The sequence below is a fragment of the Lithobates pipiens genome, unplaced genomic scaffold (assembly GCF_037356315.1).
Source record: "Lithobates pipiens isolate NorthernLeopardFrog02 unplaced genomic scaffold, aLitPip1_a1.2 Scaffold_3, whole genome shotgun sequence".
NCBI lineage: Eukaryota > Metazoa > Chordata > Amphibia > Anura > Ranidae > Lithobates > Lithobates pipiens.
In genome coordinates this window covers 226,076,737-226,097,021 of record NW_027507790.1, presented here as the reverse complement: position 1 = coordinate 226,097,021, position 20,285 = coordinate 226,076,737, and the positions used below count along the sequence as shown (strand labels likewise).

Here is a 20,285-nt window from a genome sequence, read left to right as displayed (position 1 = left end):
CCCGGGCTGGTGACATCACTTCCCCTCGCGCCGCACATTCACCTGGGACCTGTCACGTGTCCCAGGTGACTGTACGGCGTATCACGGCGCCCTGCGCCGCTCGCGCATGCGCAGTGGGTGCCCGGCTGTGAAGCCACAGCCGGGTGCCCACAGTATGCATGACGGCGCCGCGAGCGGAGCGGGGAGCGAGGGGGGGGCTTCGTTCCCCCGCATCGCTGGAACCCGGGACAGGTAAGTGTCCGATTATTAAAAGCCAGCAGCTGCAGTATTTGTAGCTGCTGACTTTTAATTTTTTTTTTTTAGGGGGTACCCCACTTTAACACAACAAACCTACACAGTCCCTGTCTTGTTTGCACCGCCTGTATACTGCTGTTCTGAGTATATAGGGCCTGGGGGCCACATGCATTTCCTTTTTTTAATATGGGTACGGGGTTCCCCTTAATATGCGTACAAGACCCAAAGGGGCTGGTAATGGGCAGGGAGGGCTACCCATGCCATTTTTCTCAATGATTTTCAACCATATTGCAGGAACCAGATATAACATTAAAACCGCAAGCAGTTTTAAATTATGTTATTTCCGTTTAATGTCATTTTGTGCAGGGACTGTTCTAAACAGGGGAAACACGTGGCACTTCCCAGGCATACTACAGACACCCCCCAGGCACGATATTTAAAGGAATATTTCACTTTTTTTTTTCACTTTAATCATCATTAAAATCAGTGCTCCCGCCAAAACGGCCATTTTTAAAAACATTTTAGGCATTGACCCATGTCCCCTGGGGCAGGAGCCAGATCCCCAAACACTTTTTAGGACAGCATCTTGCATATTAGCCGTTAAAATTAGCACTTTTTATTTCGAACGTTCGAGTCCCATAGACTTCAATGGGGTTCTAACGTTCGTACGAATTTGGGGTCCGTTCGAAAAGTTCTGGTGCGAACCGAACCGGGGGGTGTTCGGCTCATCCCTAGAGGGGAGATATACTGTATAAACTGTCAAAGGAGAGATTTCCCACAATTAACGCTTTCTTTTGGTGGTATTTGATCACCTCTGCGGTTTTTATTTTTTGCACTATAAATGAAAAAAAAAGCGACAATTTTGAAAAAAAAACGCAATATTTTTAACTTTTTGCTATAATAAATATCCCCAAAAAATATATAAAACATTTTCTTTCTTCTGTTTAGCCTGATATGTATTCTTCTACATATTTTTAGTAAAAAAAAAATAAAAAAAAATGCATTAAGCTTTTATTGATTGCTTTGCACAAAAGTTATAGGGTTTACAAAATAGGGGATAGTTTTATCGCATTTTTATTAATTTTTAATTTTTATTTTTTTTACTAGTAATGGCGGTGATCTGTGCTATTTTGGGACCATTCACATTAATACAGCGATCAGTGCGATTAAAAATGCACTGGATTACTGTGTAAATGTGACTCGCAGTGAAGGGCTAAACCAGTAGGGGGTGCTATAGGGGTTAAGTGTTCTAACTGGGGGGTGGAAATGGGCTACGTGTGTCATGACACTGAGCACCACTACCGATCACAGGGAGCTGTGATCAGTGCCCTGTCATGGCATTTCCCCGTTCTTCCTCTCCGTGAGACGATCGCAGGTATCCCCGTGGACATCGAGTCTGCGGGACCTGCGATCACACTCGCGGAATTCGCAGCGGGCACGCGCCCACAATGCCGCATCTTACAGGGCAACGTACAGGTATGTTAATATGCCTATACGCTCCCCCTTCTGCCGAAGTTTATCGGCATGAGCCTGTGGGCAAGGGGTTAAGAACTTTTTTTTGATTTTCTAATCATTAGTGGGGTCAAAGCGACGTTTCTTTTCAACAATAGTGACAGGAAAATTTGAAAATAATAGAAAACTTCTTGTTCAAAGGAATTTTCAGATAGTGTATGTGGTTTTTCGTTCAGAAATTATATTAATTTTAAAAACAGAATGTTAAAAACTGGTGAAAATTTCCAACAACGTTCTTCCATTCAGCGAATGTACAAAGATTTTTCATCTGAATATTCTCATCTGAAAATTGATCCGTTTGGCCAGCATAAGACTCGGCACACACCTATGCAGTTTTCTTTTGATCTGTTTCTGCAGTGATTTTTGCGCACGTGATTTTGCTGCGATTTGCGTTTTTTGCGTTTTTTTTGCCCAATTTGTTGTTGGGCAGATTAAAAAAAACACAAATTCCTGCAAAAACTCATTACATGCTTTTCTGCAGGTTCTCCATTGAAGTATATTGAACCAAAAAAGTACCGTTTTGCATTAAAAAAAAAAGTCCTTGACCCTTTCCAAATACGCAGCGGCTGAAAAAAGCACAGATGTGAACGTGTCCCATAGGAAACCATGTAAATAAACTGTAGTACATTTCTGCAAAAAAAAGCACCAAAAAACACATAGATGTGAACCAGGTCTAAGAAAAAAAATTAGCCCTTTTATAGTACAAAAAAAGCAAATACCGTATATACTCGAGTATAAGCCGAGATTTTCAGCCTCTTTTTTGAGGCTGAAAGTGCCCCCCTCGGCTTATACTCGAGTCATCGCCATCTGCCTGCCCGATCAGCGTGTCGAGCAGACAGACGGCGGACATTCTACTATTCAAAAGCCGCGCCCGAGAGGATGTCCGTGATAGGCGGAACACTGACTGCTGGGAAATTGAGTGTTCTGCCTATCACAGAGAGGGAGGCGCGGCTTTTGAACAGAGGAATGGCCGCCGTCTGCCAGGAGGAGAGCGTGGCACACAGAGGCTGCAGATTGGCACAGGTAGGCAGGGATGGACGGACAGCACAGCACAGCGACGGACGGGACACAGCGACGGACGGGACACAGCGACGGACGGGACACAGCGACGGACGGGACACAGCGACGGACGGGACACAGGGACGGACGGGACACAGGGACGGACGGGACACAGGGACGGACGGGACACAGGGACGGACGGGACACAGGGACGGACACAGGGATGGACGGGACACAGGGATGTCTCACCCTCGGCTTATACACGAGTCAATAAGTTTCCCAGTTTTTTTGGGGTAAATTGGGGGCCTCGGCTTATACTCGGGTCGGCCTATACTCGAGTATATACGGTAATCACTATTGTAAGGGGTTCATTTTTTTTTTACTGTAGAAATGTGAAAGTAATATTTACAGTAGAGATTATTTTCTCTTTTTGTACTATAAAGGTCTAATTTTTGTGTTTTTTTTTTTTTAACCCCATCATGTTACTGGCCGATTAATCGCTTACTATTTTCATGATCGATTAATTTCATAATCAATTAGTTGTCGATTAATCGATTTAGTTTTTTCAGCCCTAGTGGCATCTTACTGCTCTAAACCTGTTAAGGTGGTTGTAAAGGAATTTTTTTTTTTTTACCTTTTATGCATTCCCTGCATTAAAGAGGATCGTCGCCCTAGAAAATTGAAATGAAAATCCAGCTACAGTTGCTGTACCTGCTAAATTTTAATAAAAGGACACTTGACTGTCCAGCTCTGTCCTCTCACGGGCCGGTCTTCATGTCCCCGGCGTCAGCATATTTACTGTGGGAAGCCGGCTGTGACTCCTTGTGGCTTCACCGCTCCATATTAATTTTGAAATGGAAGTGCTGGCTGAGAGCAGGCACCACAGTATGCCTACTATCACTGATGCCACCCATCAAAGCTTCTTGGTTTCTTCTTTGTCCTTGGCATTGTCTAATGGTGGAACCCTGCGAACCGCCATTCGAATGGCTGGTAAAACCACTTACACTGGACAGAGAAAGGCATGGGAGCTTAGTGTTGAACTTGGGGAATGATCAATGCAACAAAGTGAATCTAAATCAGAGCTGGACAACGGAAGCTTTTCTGCATGATAAAGGTGGCCATTTTAACTGTGGGCAGCTGAAGCTGCTGCCTGTTCACTTCCTGGATTTACAGAAACATACCTCCAGCCCTGCAGCTCTCATTGGCCCTCTTATGACTCATCCCCCTTCCCTTCCTGGCAAACTCACAAGAGTGTGAGAGAAAGTTGTGCATGAAGTCAAAAGCCTAGGCTTTTTACCAGACAAGAAACTGGAAGTGGGCTGTATAAGGTATTTACTGGCAGAAAAAAAAAATGTTTTAGGTTTAATATACACGGACATTTTAAAACTTCTCCAGAAATGATTTAACTTGACAGATGGTTTAAAAACTTCCATTTTGCCACGTTTGCATGCCACCTTTAGCGCGTTTTGCGTTTTTAGACACATTTTTTTTTTTCAAATGGTCAAAGATGTATCTCCATTAAAAACGCCTGGAAACGAAATGCGGCTAAACGCAAGTTACTGAACATACGTCCTGAACGCGTTTTTTTTTAATACAAAAAATGCTTCTAAATTCAACTGCCTAGAAATGACAATAAACTACCCTGTGTACATGGACAGATAAGATAACGGAGGAGAGTTCAGGGACACCTGAAAAAACGCCCAACTACTCCTAAACATTTACCAGCAGCAATGTACATGGAGCCTAATTGTCCAAAGTTAAAACAACAAGGGCAGAAGATTTAATAGATGAAAAGATGAAAAAATTACTGAAGGACGCTTTAAAGCTTGTAGGAAGAGTTTTCTTTCTCCTCTGACTGTCCCATGAGGCTGCATGACACTCCTGACCCTGTGTCTGGAAAGTGCTGATTGGCCCTGTGCTGATCACATACACCCGCCAGCCAACTCTCTGCAAATCCACGTTAAACTGAGCATGTGCAGAATGCCGCAAAACTCTGTACTATCAGGAGATTTATTAGGGACTGTGGAAGAAGGGGAGGATTGGAGAACGCAGGATCAAATAACCATTTTACACAATGCAGAGTCTTAACCCCCTAGGTTCCACAGTGAGTATAACAAGCATGCTTTAAAGAGGAAGTAAACCCTGATGAGTTTACTTCCTCTTTCATTCCCTGCAAAGGCAAAGCATAATTGACTACTATGCATCGCATAGTTGTCCATTATGTGCCACTTGCCTGACACAGGAGCCAGCGAAGTCACCGCTGTCCCCTGTAGTCCAGCGCATCCATCTTCTCGGTGGGGTCCCGCTGCTCCACCGCTGTCATTCGATGACGTCACTCCTGCGCATGCGCACGGAAGCCGACACGCGCGCCATCTTCGTCGTTGACGATGCCGCGCTCAGTGCGCCTGCGCGCCGCTGTCTATGGCGCATGCGGTGCCTGTCTTTGGGCAAATATCTCCTAAACTATCTCCCGTGTAGGTTTAGGAGATATTTCTTGGACCTACAGGTAAGCCTTAATCTAGGCTTACCTGTAGGTCAAAGTGTGTTGTAAGGGTTTACAACCACTTTAATGCAGACTAAGGCCGCGTACACACGGGCGGACTGTCTGGCCAACTAAGTCCATCAGACAATCCGACAGACAGTCCGTCCTACTTTCGAATGAACGGACTTGACCACACACGATGAACAGACAGTCCGCCGAAAGCTTGCGCGATGACGTACAGCACGTACGACGGGACTAGAAATAGGAAGTCCAAGACACAGCAAAGCACCCTTTGGGCTCCTTCTGCTGACTTTGCGTTAGTAGAAGTTTGGTTAGAGACGATTCGCGCTTTTCAGACTTCAGCTTAATTTGTCCGTTTACTGCGGCGCAGTCTACCTGTGAGGTTTGTATCTGTCTTTCGGTACGCGTGGATCAGTTGTACCGGTTGTTAGGCGCTTCTGGTCCGCTCGTTTCTGGGTTTCAGGTCGTTCTTCATAGGTCTGGCTGTTCTTAGTGTGTGTGTGTGTGTGTGTGTGTGTGTGTGTGTGTGTGGGGGGGTAGCGTGTGGGGTAGCGTGTGTGGGGGGGTAGTGTGTGTGTGTGGGGGGGTAGCGTGTGTGGTAGTGTGTGTGTGGGTGTAGTGTGGGTCTCGCCTACATTGTCACAATATAAATAGTGTGCATTTGGTCTGACATTATTATTTTTTTTTTTTGTTTGTTTTTTTTGTTTTCAGAAATCAAAATGCAAAAGTATAACCCAGACCCCTTTAAGGAGGAGGCCTTCCTCTCCACATTTATTGATATAATAGAATCGCACAGGAGCCTTTGGGATTCCAAACACCCACAATATTCCAGCCGTCCTGGCCGGAGGAAGACACTGGAGACAGTTTTGACGTTTGTGAAAACCCGACTCCCCCAGGCAGACATTGACTTTGTGAACTCAAAAATTCATAACCTGCGTAACGTGTATAGGCGGGAGCGCAAAAAGATCCTAGACTCCCAAACATCAGGATCAGCAGCAGGTCAGGTCTATGTACCTAGGCTGTGGTATTATGACAGGCTGCATTTTCTGGATGACACGTCAGAAGCCAGGCAGTCACTTTCCACTCTAACGTCTACCCGTCCCTCCACCCTTCCCTCCGCCTCAGGTGAGCCATCCCTGGAAGATCCAGACCCTTCCTTGCTGGACGAAGTTGATGCGCCCAGCTGGAGCCAGGTATATTTTAGTTTCTAAAGTTAGGATTGCTCAAATATTAATGATGTAAAGTTCAATGTTTGAATTGCTTCCAAATCTAGGATTTCATCACAAATTAAATTAGATATAAGGATACAGTAGTTTCCACAAATGTGGCTCAAATCTTGGTGAACTGATGGAAAAATGATGGTGTCAAAATGATAGCCTTTTGTATTTCAAGACAAATGTATTTGCAAGTGAGAACTGTAAAATAGTTAGTGATTGATGATTTCAAAATATAGACATATTTTATTTATTGATTTCTTTGTTTTTTACACAGGATGAGCTCACCCAGGAGGAGGCCGGGACCAGTGGTATGGAGGAGGAGGCCGGGACCAGCCACACACAGGAGCTAGCTGGGCCCAGCAGGAGTCGGACCGAAAGCCAGGTCCCTCCCCTCCGCCTAGCCAGCAAAAGGCCCAGGAGGATGGGCCGTACAGAGGAGGAGTCCTTGGCACTTATACGCCAAGCCACCCAAGTGCTGAGCAAACCCCCCAATCCTGAGGAGGCCTACGGTACTTATTTGGCAAGCAAGTTGCTAGAAATGGAGAAGGCACAGCGCAACTTGTGCGAAGCCATTTTTTTTTATGCCATTCAACGGGGTCTGAAGGGTGAGCTAACACCGACCACCAAACTGTATAACACAGACCCTACTGCTCCTCCTCCTCCTTCTCCTCCTCCTCCTCCTCCTCCTACCACAAGTCCACCACCAGAGGCACAGCCTCCAGCGATGCGTGGAGGGAAGACTACACGGAAGAGTCGGAAGTGACTGCCTGGCTTCAGTCTGCTCTTAAAGAAGACGCAGGCTGTTGTAGTACCACAGTCTGGGGACATAGATCTCATCTGCTGCTGTTCCGGGTCTTTGGGATTCTAGGACCTGGTTGTGCTCCCTATTTGCATGTTACGCAGGTTCTGAATTTTGGTGGCCACTCACTTGATGTGTGCCTGGGGGACAAAAGGCTTCACAAACTTCAAAACTGTCTCCAGTGTTGCCTCCCTCTTGATTTAGTTTTGTTCTGACGAAAAATAAATATTTATTATTTCCAAAAATATTGTATGTTTTTTTTTTTTTTGTTATTTTGGCTTAAAAAACAGAGTTTATTTGTGAGTAGGCAGGTACATGTCAAAAGACTCTGGGGGTTATTTACAAAACACACGTTCATGTTAATATAAATATGCTAACTTCAAGTGCAATTTTTAAAGCACTGCAAGTGCACTTGGAAGTGCAGTCGCTGTAAATTTGAGGCTTAACATTTGAAATGAGGGGAAGCTCTGCTGATTTTGAACATGCAATCATGTGTAAGCTAAAATGCTAAAGCTAAAATGCTCTATCTCTACTTACATAGTCCTGCTTGGCCAAAAAAAAAATGCAAGTCCATCTTGTTTCAAACCCTCCCCCCCCCCACAAAAAAACAAAAATTAAAAAAAAAAAAAATTTTTAACTGACAATAGTAGTTCCAAAAATATAAAGTAATAGATAAATTCTATCATTTTTTTCATATATATATATATATATATATATATATATATATATATATATATACAGTGGTGTGAAAAAGTGTTTGCCCCCTTCCTCATTTCCTGTTCCTTTACATGTTTGTCACACTTAAGTGTTTCGGGACATCAAACCAATTTAAACAATAGTCAAGGACAACACAAGTAAACACAAAATGCAATTTGTAAATGAAGGTGTTTATTATTAAAGGTGAAAAAAAATCCAAACCATCATGGCCCTGTGTGAAAAAGTGATTGCCCCCTTGTTAAAACATACTATAACTGTGGTTGTCCACACCTGAGTTCAATTTCTCTAGCCACACCCAGGCCTGATTATTGCCACACCTGTTCACAATCAAGGCATCACTTAAATAGGAGCTGCTTGACACAGTAAGGTCCACCAGAAGATCCTTAAAAGCTACACATCATGCCGAGACCCAAAGAAATTCAGGAACAGTTGAGAAAGAAAGTAATTGAGATCTATCAGTCTGGAAAGGGTTATAAAGCTATTTCCAAAGCTTTGGGAATCCAGCGAACCACAGTGAGAGCCATTATCCACAAATGGCGAAGACATGGAACAGTGGTGAACCTTCCCAGGAGTGGCCGGCCGCCCAAAATTACCCCAAGAGCGCAGCGACGACTCATCCAAGAGGTCACAAAAGACCCCACAACAACGTCCAAGGAACTGCAGGCCTCACTTGCCTCAGTTAAGGTCAGCGTTCATGCCTCCACCATCGGGAAAAGACTGGGCAAAAATGGCCTGCATGGCAGAGTTCCAAGGAGAAAACCACTGCTGAGCAAAAAGAACATCAAAGCTCGTCTCAATTTCTCCACAACACATCTTGATGATCCCCAAGACTTTTGGGACAACATTCTGTGGACCGATGAGACAAAAGTGGAACTCTTTGGAAGGTGTGTGTCCAAGTATATCTGGCGTAGAAGGAACACTGCATTTCATAAAAAGAACATTATACCAACAGTAAAATATGGTGGTGGTAGTGTGATGGTCTGGGGCTGTTTTGCTGCTTCAGGACCTGGAAGACTTAACGTAATAAAAGGAACTATGAATTCTGCTGTCTACCAAGAGATCCTGAAGGAGAATGTCCGACCATCTGTTCGTGTACTCAAGCTGAAACGAACTTGGGTTCTACAGCAGGACAATGATCCTAAACACACCAGCAAGTCCACCACCGAATGGCTGAAGAAAAACAAAATGAAGACTTTGGAGTGGCCTAGCCAAAGTCCTGACCTGAATCCTATTGAGATGTTGTGGTATGACCTTAAAAAGGCCGTTCATGCTCGAAAACCCTCTAATGTAACTGAATTAGGACAATTCTGCAAAGATGAGTGGGCCAAAATTCCTCCAGGACGCTGTAAAAGCCTCATTGCACGTTATCGCAAACGCTTGGTTGCAGTTGTTGCTGCTAAGGGTGGCCCAACCAGTTATTAGGTTTAGGGGGCAATCACTTTTTCACACAGGGCCATGATGGTTTGGATTTTTTTTCACCTTTAATAATAAACACCTTCATTTACAAATTGCATTTTGTGTTTACTTGTGTTGTCCTTGACTATTGTTTAAATTGGTTTGATGTTCCGAAACACTTAATTGTGACAAACATGCAAAGGAACAGGAAATGAGAAAGGGGGCAAACACTTTTTCACACCACTGTGTATATGTATATATATATATATATATATTTTTTTTTTTATATATATATTTTTATTTTTGTTTTTATTTATATATATATATATATATATATATACATTTTTTTTTTTTTTTTTGGATATTTTTTTTTTTATTTTTTTTTTAAATATTTTTCTAAAATTGGAAGATTAATCATAGGATGAGGATGAATAAAAACATTTGGTATAACTCTGTGTGAATATAAGCAGCAAAGCTACTTCACTTTTCTTGCATTATGAAGAAGAAAAGAATGGGCTATATTAAAAAACCACAAAATTAGCAGCATGACGAATATGCTAGCTTCAATACGAACACTAGTTTTACAAGACCGAGCGCTTCCGCCCTGTCCGCCCTGTAAATCCTTTTTGGGCATGCGTCATACTTAGTCCGTCCAACTTGCCTACTCACGAGCGGACTGTCCGCTGAAAACAAAGTTGGACGGACAATATTACGGAAATTCCGAAAGACTTAGTCCGCCAGACTGTCCGCTGAAAAAGTCCGCTGAAACCCACACACGAGCGGACTGTCCGCTGAAACACGTTTCAGCGGACTAAGTTGGACAGACAGTCCGCCCGTGTGTACGCGGCCTAATTTTACTGTTTTAAAAATTGAAGACGGTTTATTCTCAATGCTTGTAGAGCTTTGATTAATCTGTATTGCCTTCTAATGTTTTAGGTGAATATTATATGTTTTACCTTGCAGAATCCTGTTAAAAGCATTCCAGATTCCCATGAAATTACACTGCAGCATGGCACAAAAACTGTAAGTACAAACAATTGTAAATTTACAAAAAAAAAAAAAAATGCTCAATTTTATGGTAAATATAAATTAAAACTGTATTATGTGCAATGAGTTGTAATTTGCCTTTATATAGTCACATCTTTCTCCTGCACTCCAGCTGCCTTTTGGGACAGGCTGCAGCATTAAGGCAAAAAACGAAGTGCAAAAGTTGAGCGCCCTGCAGTCTCTGGCCGAGTGATGTTGAGATTTAACCAATGTTATTGGAGCAAGTGTCTAACCAATGGAAGTTTCTGCATTTGGTTTTGAATAATGTTTAAACGACACACAGAGTTCAAGCATGTTTCAGGAGCAGTGATTTCAAATAAATGTAGATTCAGAGAATAGGTTTTTACTCTTCAGCATGAAGCAGCTGAGTAGTTTGAGGACACTAACCGAGGCAATATAGATTTTATTTGTAGGTCATTAAAAGGTCATTAAAAGGTTGGTATAAACGTCTGTCTACTTTATCTGCTTCAGCCCCGGAAGATTTTACCCCCTTCCTGACCAGAGCACTTTTTTGCGATTCGGAGCCGTGGCGCTTTAACTGACAATTGGGCAGTCGTGCGTCGTTGCACCCAAACAAAATTGACGTCCTTTTTTTCAAACAATAGAGCTTTCTTTTGGTGGTATTTGATCACCTCTACGGTTTGAATGATTTGAACTTCAGCAAGTCGTCTCCACCACATCTAGATGTATAGATGCATTGAGTTGCTGCCATGTGATTAGCTGATTAGCAATTTGTTTTAGCAAGCAATTGAACAGGTGTAGTTAATAAAGTGTCCGGTGAGTGTGTATAGCATCTCCTGTGATGCTTCATTTCTGTTCCTTTTGGAAAATGACTCATTCAAAAAGTTCATGTAGCATTCATACCTCATAGGCCCACAACCTCATGGTGGGCAGCGGAAGTACTGTGTATGCCAGGTGATGGATAAGCCCGTACTCCAAACTAAATGCAGCTAAATACCAGGTAATGTGTTGGGGCCACGTGAGACCTTTATCAAGGGCACATGATGCCTTGATAAAGGGATCTGATGTGGCCCAGAAATGTCGGCATTATGACACAGTACAACTCAGGCTTTTGCATTTAGTTTGTCTATATGCATGGCCTGTTGGGTCACATGACTTATAGTAGTCCTGTAGTGTGTGAACCAATGTCAGCAGAACCTTCATTCACTTTTGTGATGGATGAGAACTATAAATTAGTTCTTGGTTATCTGCTGCTATTCCTAATTAAAAGTATAAATGTGCATGCACATTAGAAGTAAACACTCTCTGAGATATGTTCAGTTCAGGCTACTTCTAAATACTGATTTATTCGTGGGCGGTGTTAATATTTTATACAGAAAGATACGTCATTACTATGTCAGTCTAATTGGTACATCTTATTGGTTACAATACAAAAAAATGAAGAAACTTGATGCTTGAAGCTTGGTTGAAGCTGGTTCTGTTATCTCGAATGCATTCTTCTGCATGCGTGGGATGTAGGGTGTAGACGCCATCTTGGCTCCGCAGAACAGGGTCAATCTGTATACTACATAATAAGTAAGGAGCATAGGAACATGTATACACATAAGCAAATAGACATTTTCTGATTATCATTATGTACATTGGATTCCTCAACACTTTGACACCCCAATGCATGCCACCAAAGCTGCAATAAAACACGGAACCAGACAGCCGCAGATCCTGTTGTATTTGTTTTATTTATTTTCTATTATTTATTTTTACAGCTTGTACGTTAGTGCTTTGTGGTTTTATTAACCTGTCTCATTAATGCCTGGGTAATCTATTAAATCAAGCATAACTCTGCAGGACAGATCCGCTTGCAAGATCATATATTTTGTTGCTACGTGCAATATCGCTGGCCAGGCAGGTTCAGATAGACAGATCCAGCAGAGAGGGCATCTTTATTTAGAATTTTTTTTTAAACTTGTTTTATTGTATATGCACAAAAAATAAATACATGTACCGTATATACTTGAGTATAAGCCGACCTGAATATAAGCACCTAATTTTACCACAAAAAAATGGGAAAACTTGAGTATAAGCCTAGGTTGAGAAATGCGCAGCTACTGTAAGTGAAAAAGAGGGTCAACAATGCCCATTTGCATGCCCCACTGTGCCCATTTGCAGCCATAGGTCCTCCGAACTTTAAACTCGGTAGTTAAGGGTTCCTAGATGCCCCCTATCTGCAGCCAAAGCCAAAATGACATTGCTGCAGATGGACACAGTTAACCAACTTTGGGGCCCCTTATCTTGGGGCCACTTGTTGCTAGGAACCCCAAATTCGGTGTGGAAAAACAGTAGCACTACAACATATCCAAAGCTGGGGCTCCTAGCACCAAGTGGCCCTGACATACGGGGCCCCAAAGTCTGTTCGGAAGATGTCATGCACTTTTCTGCAGCAGAGAATGACATTTTGCGAATCGAATTTGGGGCCCCGTATCTCGGGGCCACTTGGTGCTAGGAACCCCAGCTTTGGATATGTTGTAGTGCCCACCAAATTTGGGATTCCTACAACCAAGTGGCCCCGAGATACAAGGCCCCAAATTCGGTTCAGAAAAAGTCATTTTCTGCTGCAGAAAAGTGCTTGACTGGAGTATAAGCCCAAAAAAATTTGATGAAAAACTCTGCTTATACTCGAGTATATATGGTACAATCACAATGCAAAGTAGTGGTGTAGTTGACAGTATTAGCAAATGAAGTGGTATCGAGTCAAACTTCATGAGAAATGTACAGAATATATAGGAAATGATAAACCAGCTGTACAGACAGTACTGTATGTGACATATACAAGAGAACAATCCTACTCCAAAACTATGAAGGAAAACAAAATCAAGGTAGCATCTAGGGCTGAAATGAATAATCTATATTATCGATAATGATCAATAATGAAAATCGCTGTCAACGATTTTCATTATCGATGTGTTGGTCCGCACGTTCCTCCCTGCCAGCCCTGCCTCCGCTCTGTCTCAGTGTTAGAATCCTCCTGTGTACAAGGCGGCGGCGCCGCCGTATTCTCATGAGAATACAGTGGTGCTCATGTGACTAGGCATGTCCGCGCCTCTCCTCCTCGCTGACGTCGGCTCCCCCCTGATAATCTCAGCCCCGCCCGCTGCTGCCCCGAGGGAATAGACAGAGGCAAGAAGCAGCTGTGAGAGCCGAGCTGCACCTGTGTGAAGTGATAAGGTAGCGGCTAATGGCTATACAATACTTCATCAGTACAGTACATTAATTCCTGTGATGACAAGTGCCCCATACTCCTAAGTATTTCTGGGGGCTGGGGTAGTGCCCAATCATTGGTGTTTCGGGGGGTGGGTGGAATAGTGCCCCATCATTGGTATTCCCAGGAGGAATAGTGCCCCACCATTGGTGTTCCTTGGAGCAAAAGTGCCATGTCATTGGTGTTCCAGCAGGAATAGTGCCCCATCATTGGTGTTCCCGGGAGGAATAGTGCTGCCCCATCATTGGTGTTCTCGGGAGGAATAGTGCTGCCCCATCATTGGTGTTCCCGGGAGGAATAGTGCTGCCCATTTCATTGGTGTTCCTGGGAGGAATAGTGCTGCCCCATCATTGGTGTTCCCAGGAGGAATAGTGCCCCATCATTTGTGTTCCAGCAGGAATAGTGCCCCATCATTGGTGTTCCCGGGAGGAATAGTGCTGCCCCATCATTGGTGTTCCCGGGAGGAATATTGCCCCATCATTGGTGTTCCCAGGAGGAATAGTGCTGCCCCATCATTGGTGTTCCCGGGAAGGATAGTGCCCCATCATTGGTGTTCCCAGGAGGGATAGTGCTGCCCCATCATTGGTGTTCCCGGGAGGAATAGTGCTGCCCCATCATTGGTGTTCCCAGGAGGAATAGTGCTCCATCATTGGTGTTCCCGGGAGGAATAGTGCCCCATCATTGGTGTTCCCGGGAGAAATAGTGCTGCCCCATCATTGGTGTACCCGGGAGGAATAGTGCTGCCCCATCATTGGTGTTCCCGGGAGGAATAGTGCCCCATCATTGGTGTTCCCGGGAGGAATAGTGCTTGCCCCATCATTGGTGTTCCCGGGAGGAGTAGTGCTGCCCCATCATTGGTGTTCCCGTGAGGAGTAGTGCTGCCCCATCATTGGTGTTCCCAGGAAATTTGCAAATTTCCCCATGTTATACCTCTTTTAAAATGCATAAAAAAACTGTAAAATGCCCATTGCTCTGCAAGAAACCAGTGTTTTGGGTGGAAATAATTCCTGACCTATCTGAAAGATTCACGTATCCAAGGAATATGTAAATGATTACACCACTTTCATACACAATATGCAAGAGCAACTTGATTTTCCCATTTATGTCCGTAAATCTGCATTATATCTATGATAGTGTGATACATGTATTCCGTAAGATTCTTGGCCTCCAATCTTTGTAAAACTTTAGACTAGGAAACAGTGGGGGAATGCCAGTTGAGAGCCATCACTGATTGAATGGCACTAAAAAGGGTTATGAGCCAATCTCTGGCATGGGGGTGGTTCTGTATATCTGGTTGTGAAAATAAGGCACATGGGAAGGTCAGGGTAAGTTGTACTCTAGTGGTTTGAGCTGTTTCAGGGGTGGCCTGTTGCCAGAGAGACTTTAGAACTTTAAAGGGTGTGGAGAAACGTGCCTCTATCAGAGAAGCTCCTAAAAAAAAAAAAAATCAGGTCTCCGAAGCTGCTTGGAAAAAAAGGCATGCACCTTGTGTAATGGAAATTTGTAGGTTCTGTATATAATTGTATTCTATTTTATATGTATTGCACAATGCCCTCACTGTGCACACGGCACTAATAATGTTTTCAGTACATGTTTTGCATTCTTTCGAGTTCTGATTAGAATTAGCATGCCTATGTAACACCCCTTGTTACCATAAACGTACGATTGTAATATTAATGTGATACCTACGTAATCATGTGTATAAAAACCTTCACATGTGTCATAAATAAAAAAGAACGGTTATTTGGAAAGATGCTGAGCGTATCTTTTGTGTCTGTTCCCTACTGCAGTAGTTATATTGATTAGTGGTTCCAAATTAATGAGGATAGGAGTTGCCTATCATCAAAATATCCATTTCACTTGTTTTTGGGCAGAATCTTGCCATATGTGTTATATGTTGTGGAAGAGGATTGGCCATACCCAAGATCTGATGAAACCAAATGTAAGTCTAATATGAGTCTGTATTACACTTTTTGTCTACCAGCTGATTCCTCCAAATGGAAATCTGGGATTTTAAACAGCTCTTACCTTACAGCATGGAGCACGTCATGGGTCATGAAAATTCAGCAGATGAGAGTATCAGAATGACCTCTTAAATCTTGTTCCTGAAAACTTTGACCCTTACAAGAGACCTTTTTTGAAAGTGTCCAGTAGAGTAAAACGGAACAGGGCCCTGTGATTAATGTGCCTGCTCTCAGTGACAGATAAAAGGAGGTGACACACAGAGGGCTCTGTTCATGATCCACAGGAGGAAAGTCTTGCTGTTCCCCTGTGTATTGAGAGATTACTTACAAAAGCACATGGTAGTTGTGTCCGGGAAGGCACATGTGTTGATATTACCGGGGAGACTTCTCAGCTCCTCAATGACAGGACAGCTGGTGGCCAGGGTTGACCTGAGCAAACAGATAATGCTGTAAAGGGCCATGTTAATCGCTGATGTTCAGCCTGTCAACATCCATCTGTAGGTATCCATAAACAGATGATTTACATCAGCTTTGTGTATATAACAGCATGATCGGGGACAGCAGTTTAGCAGAAGAAATAGGACCTTAGTGAAAATTTCAGACCATGTCACAAAAGAAATGTATGCCGAGCGAAACCTGGAGGCTGCTGTTATTACCTTCTGTTTTCTGAAGAGGCTACCTGACTGGCTTTTATGCTGATCCAATGTATTTGGGACCTGTAGCAAGAATGCAGATCAGGCGTTTTCATTTGCTGCATGCTTGGTCCAGGTCATCGGCTCAGAATGGGTTGAGGTCAGAAGAGCATCACTGATGTTCTAAAACCAACATTTACGGAAGGAGCTCAACAAGGGCTGCCTCATTATTATTATTTTTTTTTTTTTCAGTGTAGTTCCCTTTAACATATCACCCTTCATTGGCTCTTCCATAGCCCTCCCCTTTACTTTCTTACATTACTAGAGTAATGAAACCGTTGGGTTGCCAGCAGGGAGGTGTCAGCTGCAGGGAGAGCCATACACTGGAGCTCATGACTATGCTCCTATAAACATGTATATACAAAATGCAACCTCTAACATTGCTCTGCTTGTGCACATGTCATATTGGTTAGTGGAGGAAAAAGTAGGTATGTCTTTAGTTATTTTCAGGCCTAAGCAAGCATTTTGCAGACCCAAACGTTTAAAAGACCTGGAAAAATACCCTTTTCCAGGTATTGAAGAGCATGTTTTAAGTGCGAAACGGTTGCTCTTTCTACAAATGAATAAACAAGGCTAGGTTCACATTAGAAATGTTCAAAATGCAATGCAGTTGTGATCTGCAGCAGGTGTCAAAGATAAGTTCAAGTTTTATGATATAGGCAATTTAAAAAAAATATATATATATTTTAAATAACAAACATGTTACACTTCCCCGCTCTGTGCAACGGTTTTGCACAGAGCAGCCTCGATCCGCCTCTTCTCAGTTCCCCCGCCGGCCTTCCTGGCTACCCCCCCCCACCTTCTAATTGCCCCCAGAGCAAAGCAGCTTGCAATGGAGGCACCTGAGTAGGTGCATTCTGGACATTCACACACAGCCACTGCTCAGCCCCACCTCCTCTCTCCCTTCATTGGCTTACTGGCTTTCATTTACATCAGCGTGAGCCAATGGCTCCCAGTGCTGTCTCGGCCAATGAGGAGGGAGAATCCCTGGAGAGCCGAGGCTCCCATACACATTACTGGCAAAAAGATCAGGCTCAGGTATTGGGGGGGGGGGGGGGGTTGGGTAGTTTGCACAGAGAAGGTTTTTTACCTTCATATATAGAATGTATGAAGGTAACAAAAAATGAGCCTTTAGAACCACTTTAACAACGCCCCAAATGCAGGTTGTAAACGCAGTGTGTTTTCCTGTACTGGATCACATGGTACACATGTACCGTGCAATCTGGTTGCAGTGCTCTTCCAAAAGTAGTGCGATGCAGTGTGATTTGAGACCTGAACCTCATGTGTGCTGTGCTCCCTGTGCGATTAATAGTGTGAACTGTGGCAAATACATTTTAGAATATCCATTAATTTACTTACAGCTTGCGCAAAGATGACATGGTCTCTAGCTACCAACTGTATTGTGGGTGTTTGAGATCATTCAGGACTGCAGTTGCTCTGCTTTCACTCGTACGGACCTGAATAGTGAGTTAGGAGTGTGGGGCAGAGGGAATCAAAGTGTGCTTCTGTAATACACAAATGTGGTTGCCCCTATGTCGATACATACAGTAGTTACAAGCTAGGACTGCCCTATATACATACATTAGTTACAAGCTAGGACTGCCCTATATACATACAGTAGTTACAAGCTATGACTGCCCTATATACATACAGTAGTTACAAGCTAGGACTGCCCTATATACATACATTAGTTACAAGCTAGGACTGCCCTATATACATACAGTAGTTACAAGCTATGACTGCCCTATATACATACAGTAGTTACAAGCTAGGACTGCCCTATATACATACATTAGTTACAAGCTATGACTGCCCGATGTACTGTATATACTGTACATACAGTAGTTACAAGCTATAATTAGAAAAAAGGTTTTTAAAATGGTGACACACCAAAACACTATTTACATTTCTTCTCTTACTATAAGACCCCTTTTACATGGCCGGTTTGTTTGCGGCTTCCTGATTCCTGTGGCAAAAATGTGCGAATTCTTGCTGCAGGAATGACCAGGTCATGCGATTTAGCATTGGCCTCTCAGCACATTTAAACTAATGGTGCACTGACAGTGGCTACTGGTGATAGTATGAAGCTGCACACAGAGCGATTAGCTGCGATTCCGGGACAGATGACAGAGCCAGGACGCAGTCGGCATTGGATAATTGCTAGCATAACTTTGGCTGCCCCTAATTCGCTTCTGTATTTTAGTTGGAACATTTATATCAGGGGTAGGCAACCTGGGGCCCTCCAGCCGTTTCAGAACTACAAGTCCCAGTATGTCTCTGGGAGTAATTGTAACTGCCAGCCTTGCAATGCCTCATGGGAAATGTAGTTCCACAACAGCTGGAGGGCAACAGGTTGCTTACCCCTGATTTATATGATATGAAAGGACCCTAACCTCCACCTCAAAAAGTTGGGGGGGGTCAGGTTCTCTCATTGGGTAAAAGACTTCCATGCAAGTTTTGCCAGTGCTTTACTCAAAGGGGAAAAGTGCAAACCTGCAATGGCACATAAATTGGCACTGCGTGGGAATAGGACGTTTGAAGCAGGAAACTGTATATTTCATTTGAAAAGAATGATAAAGTATATTCAAGGCAGTATTTCACATTGAGGCATTATAGTAACATTATTTATGTGATTGCAATGGATAATGAATTAAAATAGATTTGTGCGTTTGTTCAGATCATGGGGTTTACAATCTAAGGTACAGACGTGAGGAGCCCACCCAAACATTTTGTTAATATCTGTGCTAAATAGTGCACTTACAATGTTTGGATTTCTCCCCGTCGTAGAGGAGGAACTTCAGTACATTTAGTCTAACTAATGGCTAGATAAGATCTTTTCACAAGGTGTTTACCCTTTTCTCCTAGTGGAATGACTGAGCGATTGGCTCTGGTGCGTTACATTCACCTAAATCTTTATTTCAATTAGGTTAAGGCTAGGTAAATCCTTGGAGCCAGGTAGCCAGTGCACCTTTATTAATGACAATTATAATTTTTTCTTTATTTCATCCTCGTTAATGGAAGCACATGTGCCGCGGCTACTAGAAATTGCCTAATCAGCTCCCAAATTGAAATAAAATCTAATTGCCAAAATACAGTTGACCTGAAAATAAATAAATAAAAAACTACTCTGAGAAAGAAGTTTTTTTTTTTTTGTTTTTGCAAATTCTATATTTAGAAAGGAATAAAGCATCCGCCAAAGTAACACAATACAAATTACACATTATTGTCTCAGAAAAGACAAACAAGAGTGACATTATGTCATAAAAAGAGGTACAGGAATACAGGAAATGTTAAGCATCATTTAAAAGTAGATAAAAACCCTCTTCTAAGATTAAATAGATAACCATAGAAAATATAACTAAAGCCCCCTGATGTTTAGGCAGGGTTGCCCCTAAATTTACCTGCCAGGTGTAGTTACCTTGTCTCATTGTTAGGGATCAATAACAAAGGAAAAGGACCTGGGGGTCCTAGTAGATGATAGCATCAGTAATGACGTGCAATGCCAAGCTGCTGCTAACAAAGCAAACAGAATATTGGCATGCAATTAAAAGGGGATGAATTCCAGATATAAAACGATAATTGTCCTGCTCTACAAGACTCTGGTCCGGCCGCACCTGGAGTTCTGAGCACCAGTCCTCAGGAAGGATGTACTGGAAATGGAGCGAGTACAAAGAAGGACAACAAAGCTAATAAAGGGTCTGGAGGATATTCGTTATGAGGAAAGGTTGCGAGCACTGAACTTATTCTCTCTGTAGAAGAGACGCTTGAGAGGGGATATGATTTCAATTTACAGATACCATACTGGTGACCCCACAATAGGGATACAACTTTTTCTCTGAAGACTCGTGGCCACTCATTAAAATGAGAAGAAAAGAGGTTTAACCTTAAACTACGTAGAGGGTTATTTACTGTTAGAGCGGCAAGAATGTGGAATTCCCTTCCACAGGCGGTGGTCTCAGCAGGGGCATCAATGGTTTCAAGAAACTATT

General features: G+C 43.0%; 1 protein-coding gene across 1 annotated transcript in view; it reads left to right on the top strand.

Moving 5' to 3' along the window:
* Positions 1–20,285, top strand: part of WDR70 (WD repeat domain 70) — a 436,397-nt gene that overhangs the window by 71,817 nt on the left and 344,295 nt on the right. Inside the window, exon 6 of the mRNA XM_077462835.1 lies at positions 10,340–10,399. Within this exon, the coding sequence (XP_077318961.1) occupies positions 10,340–10,399 (60 nt within the window). The remainder of the gene's footprint in view (positions 1–10,339; positions 10,400–20,285) is intronic.